At 46.9% G+C, this 7,394-nt stretch overlaps 1 protein-coding gene across 1 annotated transcript in view; it reads left to right on the forward strand.

Moving 5' to 3' along the window:
* Positions 1-7,187, forward strand: part of LOC306918017 (serine/threonine-protein phosphatase 6 regulatory ankyrin repeat subunit C-like) — a gene marked incomplete at both ends in the record, with an annotated part of 8,940 nt that extends 1,753 nt beyond the window's left edge. The window contains 3 exons of the mRNA XM_079530915.1: positions 63-282; positions 4,647-4,737; positions 7,104-7,187. Of these exons, the coding sequence (XP_079387041.1) occupies positions 63-282; positions 4,647-4,737; positions 7,104-7,187 (395 nt within the window). The remainder of the gene's footprint in view (positions 1-62; positions 283-4,646; positions 4,738-7,103) is intronic.
* Positions 7,188-7,394: the final 207 nt, after the last annotated feature.

Below are 7,394 nucleotides of genomic sequence, written 5' to 3' on the forward strand. Positions count from 1 at the left end.
TGTGTGTGTGTGTGTGCGCGCGCGCGCTCGTGTGTGTGTGTGCACTCGTGTGTGTGTGTCAGTCTGTGACAGGTCATGAGGAGTGTGTGGACGCCCTGTTGCAGCACAGCGCCAGCCTGGTAGGTCGTGACGCTGGCGGGCGAACCCCGGTCCACCTGGCGGCATCGTGCGGTCACATCGGCGTGCTGGGGGGGCTGCTGCATGCCGCCACGTCTGTGGACGCACTGCCCGCGCTCACCGACAACCATGGATACACCCCCCTGCACTGGGCCTGTTACAACGGTACACACACACACACACACACACACACACACACACACCGCTGCACTGGGCCTGTTACAACGGTACACACACACACACACACACACACACACACACACACACCCCTGCACTGGGCCTGGGACCGATGCCTCCTCAGGCCTGTTTCTCAGAACCAAATATTACAAAAAGCAGATGCCTTCCTCTAGTGTGAGGTCAGTTAAGAGTCTTTTAAACATAGTAAAAGAGACCAGGACGTCCAACTTCAATTTGTCTTGACACTGTTTCCATAAATGTGCAGCATACACCCTGAAGGCAGTATGTGCAGCATACACCCTGAAGGCAGTATGTGCAGCATACACCCTGAAGGCAGTATGTGCAGCATACACCCTGAAGGCAGTATGTGGAGCATACACCCTGAAGGCAGCATACACCCTGAAGGCAGCATACACCCTGAAGGCAGTATGTGCAGCATACACCCTGAAGGCAGCATACACCCTGAAGGCAGCATACACCCTGAAGGCAGCATACACCCTGAAGGCAGTATGTGCAGCATACACCCTGAAGGCAGCATACACCCTGAAGGCAGTATGTGCAGTATACACCCTGAAGGCAGTATACACCCTGAAGGCAGTTTACACCCTGAAGGCAGCATACACCCTGAAGGCAGCATACACCCTGAAGGCAGTATACACCCTGAAGGCAGTTTACACCCTGAAGGCAGCATACACCCTGAAGGCAGCATACACCCTGAAGGCAGTATACACCCTGAAGGCAGTATGTGCAGTATACACCCTGAAGGCAGTATACACCCTGAAGGCAGCATACACCCTGAAGGCAGTATACACCCTGAAGGCAGTATGTGCAGTATACACCCTGAAGGCAGTATGTGCAGCATACACCCTGAAGGCAGCATACACCCTGAAGGCAGCATACACCCTGAAGGCAGTATACACCCTGAAGGCAGTATACACCCTGAAGGCAGTATACACCCTGAAGGCAGCATACACCCTGAAGGCAGTATACACCCTGAAGGCAGCATACACCCTGAAGGCAGCATACACCCTGAAGGCAGTATGTGCAGTATACACCCTGAAGGCAGCATACACCCTGAAGGCAGCATACACCCTGAAGGCAGCATACACCCTGAAGGCAGCATACACCCTGAAGGCAGCATACACCCTGAAGGCAGCATACACCCTGAAGGCAGTATACACCCTGAAGGCAGTATGTGCAGCATACACCCTGAAGGCAGTATGTGCAGCATACACCCTGAAGGCAGTATGTGGAGCATACACCCTGAAGGCAGTATGTGGAGCATACACCCTGAAGGCAGCATACACCCTGAAGGCAGCATACACCCTGAAGGCAGTATGTGCAGCATACACCCTGAAGGCAGCATACACCCTGAAGGCAGTATACACCCTGAAGGCAGCATACACCCTGAAGGCAGCATACACCCTGAAGGCAGTATGTGCAGCATACACCCTGAAGGCAGTATGTGCAGCATACACCCTGAAGGCAGTATACACCCTGAAGGCAGTATACACCCTGAAGGCAGTATACACCCTGAAGGCAGTATACACCCTGAAGGCAGTATACACCCTGAAGGCAGCATACACCCTGAAGGCAGCATACACCCTGAAGGCAGTATACACCCTGAAGGCAGTATGTGCAGCATACACCCTGAAGGCAGTATGTGCAGCATACACCCTGAAGGCAGTATGTGGAGCATACACCCTGAAGGCAGTATGTGGAGCATACACCCTGAAGGCAGCATACACCCTGAAGGCAGCATACACCCTGAAGGCAGTATGTGCAGCATACACCCTGAAGGCAGCATACACCCTGAAGGCAGTATACACCCTGAAGGCAGCATACACCCTGAAGGCAGCATACACCCTGAAGGCAGTATGTGCAGCATACACCCTGAAGGCAGTATGTGCAGCATACACCCTGAAGGCAGTATACACCCTGAAGGCAGTATACACCCTGAAGGCAGTATACACCCTGAAGGCAGTATACACCCTGAAGGCAGTATACACCCTGAAGGCAGCATACACCCTGAAGGCAGCATACACCCTGAAGGCAGTATACACCCTGAAGGCAGTATACACCCTGAAGGCAGTATACACCCTGAAGGCAGCATACACCCTGAAGGCAGTATACACCCTGAAGGCAGTATACACCCTGAAGGCAGCATACACCCTGAAGGCAGTATGTGCAGTATACACCCTGAAGGCAGTATACACCCTGAAGGCAGTATACACCCTGAAGGCAGTATACACCCTGAAGGCAGCATACACCCTGAAGGCAGTATACACCCTGAAGGCAGCATACACCCTGAAGGCAGTATGTGCAGTATACACCCTGAAGGCAGTATACACCCTGAAGGCAGCATACACCCTGAAGGCAGCATACACCCTGAAGGCAGTATGTGCAGTATACACCCTGAAGGCAGCATACACCCTGAAGGCAGTATGTGCAGCATACACCCTGAAGGCAGTATACACCCTGAAGGCAGTATGTGCAGTATACACCCTGAAGGCAGCATACACCCTGAAGGCAGTATGTGCAGTATACACCCTGAAGGCAGCATACACCCTGAAGGCAGTATGTGCAGTATACACCCTGAAGGCAGCATACACCCTGAAGGCAGTATGTGCAGTATACACCCTGAAGGCAGCATACACCCTGAAGGCAGCATACACCCTGAAGGCAGCATACACCCTGAAGGCAGTATACACCCTGAAGGCAGCATACACCCTGAAGGCAGTATACACCCTGAAGGCAGCATACACCCTGAAGGCAGTATACACCCTGAAGGCAGTATACACCCTGAAGGCAGTATACACCCTGAAGGCAGCATACACCCTGAAGGCAGTATACACCCTGAAGGCAGTATACACCCTGAAGGCAGCATACACCCTGAAGGCAGTATACACCCTGAAGGCAGCATACACCCTGAAGGCAGTATACACCCTGAAGGCAGCATACACCCTGAAGGCAGTATGTGCAGTATACACCCTGAAGGCAGTATACACCCTGAAGGCAGTATACACCCTGAAGGCAGTATACACCCTGAAGGCAGCATACACCCTGAAGGCAGTATGTGCAGTATACACCCTGAAGGCAGCATACACCCTGAAGGCAGTATGTGCAGTATACACCCTGAAGGCAGCATACACCCTGAAGGCAGTATGTGCAGCATACACCCTGAAGGCAGTATACACCCTGAAGGCAGTATGTGCAGTATACACCCTGAAGGCAGCATACACCCTGAAGGCAGTATGTGCAGTATACACCCTGAAGGCAGCATACACCCTGAAGGCAGCATACACCCTGAAGGCAGTATACACCCTGAAGGCAGTATACACCCTGAAGGCAGCATACACCCTGAAGGCAGCATACACCCTGAAGGCAGCATACACCCTGAAGGCAGCATACACCCTGAAGGCAGCATACACCCTGAAGGCAGCATACACCCTGAAGGCAGTATACACCCTGAAGGCAGTATACACCCTGAAGGCAGTATACACCCTGAAGGCAGTATACACCCTGAAGGCAGCATACACCCTGAAGGCAGCATACACCCTGAAGGCAGTATGTGCAGCATACACCCTGAAGGCAGCATACACCCTGAAGGCAGTATACACCCTGAAGGCAGTATACACCCTGAAGGCAGCATACACCCTGAAGGCAGTATACACCCTGAAGGCAGTATACACCCTGAAGGCAGTATACACCCTGAAGGCAGTATACACCCTGAAGGCAGTATACACCCTGAAGGCAGTATGTGCAGCATACACCCTGAAGGCAGTATGTGCAGCATACACCCTGAAGGCAGCATACACCCTGAAGGCAGTATGTGCAGCATACACCCTGAAGGCAGTATGTGCAGCATACACCCTGAAGGCAGTATGTGGAGCATACACCCTGAAGGCAGTATGTGGAGCATACACCCTGAAGGCAGTATGTGCAGCATACACCCTGAAGGCAGTATGTGGAGCATACACCCTGAAGGCAGTATGTGGAGCATACACCCTGAAGGCAGCATACACCCTGAAGGCAGCATACACCCTGAAGGCAGTATGTGGAGCATACACCCTGAAGGCAGCATACACCCTGAAGGCAGTATGTGGAGCATACACCCTGAAGGCAGCATACACCCTGAAGGCAGTATGTGGAGCATACACCCTGAAGGCAGCATACACCCTGAAGGCAGCATACACCCTGAAGGCAGTATGTGCAGCATACACCCTGAAGGCAGTATGTGCAGCATACACCCTGTCTTCCGGCCAATCAGCATCATGCTCTCTGTCCTCCCCAGCCAATCAGCATCATGCTCTGTCTTCCGGCCAATCAGCATCATGCTCTCTGTCCTCCAGGTCATGACACGTGTGTGGAGGTCCTGCTGGAACAGGAAGTCTTCCACAAGAGCAACGAAGGGAACTCGTTCAGCCCGCTGCACTGTGCTGTGTAATTATATTACTATTATATTACTATTATATTACTATTATATACTATTATACTTCACTGTGCTGTGCAATTATATTACTATTATATTACTATTATATACTATTATACTTCATTGTGCTGTGTAATTATATTACTATTATATTACTATTATATACTATTATACTTCACTGTGCTGTGTAATTATATTACTATTATATTACTATTATATACTATTATACTTCACTGTGCTGTGTAATTATATTACTATTATATTACTATTATACTTCACTGTGCTGTGTAAGATACTATTATATTACTATTATATACTATTATACTTCACTGTGCTGTGTAAGATACTATTATATTACTATTATATACTATTATACTTCACTGTGCTGTGTAAGATACTATTATATTACTATTATATACTATTATACTTCACTGTGCTGTGTAAGATACTATTATATTACTATTATATACTATTATACTTCACTGTGCTGTGTAAGATACTATTATATTACTATTATATACTATTATACTTCACTGTGCTGTGTAAGATACTATTATATTACTATTATACTGCACTTTGCTGTGTAAGATACTATTATATACTATTATACTATAAGAGAGAGAGAGAGAGAGATTCTAGTTATAGTTTCATTACTGTGTATCGCTCGGCAGGTAAATGTCATTGTCTGTCTGTGTTCTGTCGTAGAATCCACGACAACGAAGCTAAATGTAATGTCTGTTCTGTCGTAGAATCCACGACAACGAAGCTAAATGTAATGTCTGTTCTGTCGTAGAATCCACGACAACGAAGCTAAATGTAATGTCTGTTCTGTCGTAGAATCCACGACAACGAAGCTAAATGTAATGTCTGTTCTGTCGTAGAATCCACGACAACGAAGCTAAATGTAATGTCTGTTCTGTCGTAGAATCCACGACAACGAAGCTAAATGTAATGTCTGTTCTGTCGTAGAATCCACGACAACGAAGCTAAATGTAATGTCTGTTCTGTCGTAGAATCCACGACAACGAAGCTAAATGTAATGTCTGTTCTGTCGTAGAATCCACGACAACGAAGCTAAATGTAATGTCTGTTCTGTCGTAGAATCCACGACAACGAAGCTAAATGTAATGTCTGTTCTGTCGTAGAATCCACGACAACGAAGCTAAATGTAATGTCTGTTCTGTCGTAGAATCCACGACAACGAAGCTAAATGTAATGTCTGTTCTGTCGTAGAATCCACGACAACGAAGCTAAATGTAATGTCTGTTCTGTCGTAGAATCCACGACAACGAAGCTAAATGTAATGTCTGTTCTGTCGTAGAATCCACGACAACGAAGCTAAATGTAATGTCTGTTCTGTCGTAGAATCCACGACAACGAAGCTAAATGTAATGTCTGTTCTGTCGTAGAATCCACGACAACGAAGCTAAATGTAATGTCTGTTCTGTCGTAGAATCCACGACAACGAAGCTAAATGTAATGTCTGTTCTGTCGTAGAATCCACGACAACGAAGCTAAATGTAATGTCTGTTCTGTCGTAGAATCCACGACAACGAAGCTAAATGTAATGTCTGTTCTGTCGTAGAATCCACGACAACGAAGCTAAATGTAATGTCTGTTCTGTCGTAGAATCCACGACAACGAAGCTAAATGTAATGTCTGTTCTGTCGTAGAATCCACGACAACGAAGCTAAATGTAATGTCTGTTCTGTCGTAGAATCCACGACAACGAAGCTAAATGTAATGTCTGTTCTGTCGTAGAATCCACGACAACGAAGCTAAATGTAATGTCTGTTCTGTCGTAGAATCCACGACAACGAAGCTAAATGTAATGTCTGTTCTGTCGTAGAATCCACGACAACGAAGCTAAATGTAATGTCTGTTCTGTCGTAGAATCCACGACAACGAAGCTAAATGTAATGTCTGTTCTGTCGTAGAATCCACGACAACGAAGCTAAATGTAATGTCTGTTCTGTCGTAGAATCCACGACAACGAAGCTAAATGTAATGTCTGTTCTGTCGTAGAATCCACGACAACGAAGCTAAATGTAATGTCTGTTCTGTCGTAGAATCCACGACAACGAAGCTAAATGTAATGTCTGTTCTGTCGTAGAATCCACGACAACGAAGCTAAATGTAATGTCTGTTCTGTCGTAGAATCCACGACAACGAAGCTAAATGTAATGTCTGTTCTGTCGTAGAATCCACGACAACGAAGCTAAATGTAATGTCTGTTCTGTCGTAGAATCCACGACAACGAAGCTAAATGTAATGTCTGTTCTGTCGTAGAATCCACGACAACGAAGCTAAATGTAATGTCTGTTCTGTCGTAGAATCCACGACAACGAAGCTAAATGTAATGTCTGTTCTGTCGTAGAATCCACGACAACGAAGGTGCTGCAGAGATGCTGATAGACACACTGGGCCCGACTATCGTCAACACTACAGATAGTAAACACAGGTTAGTGACATTAACCCCTCTTGGTGTTTTAACTAAGCATTATGTTGTACTTTAGATATTTTTTAAAAATCGTGAAAATGCGGCACAAATCTTTGAATATATATTCTTTCAGAAGACTTTTTTTGTATTGCAACGTCAGGCCTAAATGGGTTAACTCACTATCAACAGTACAGATAGTTAACACAGGTTAACATTAACTCACTATCA

This window comes from Electrona antarctica (genome assembly GCF_951216825.1).
Source record: "Electrona antarctica genome assembly, contig: scaffold_976, whole genome shotgun sequence".
Taxonomy (NCBI): Eukaryota; Metazoa; Chordata; class Actinopteri; order Myctophiformes; family Myctophidae; genus Electrona; species Electrona antarctica.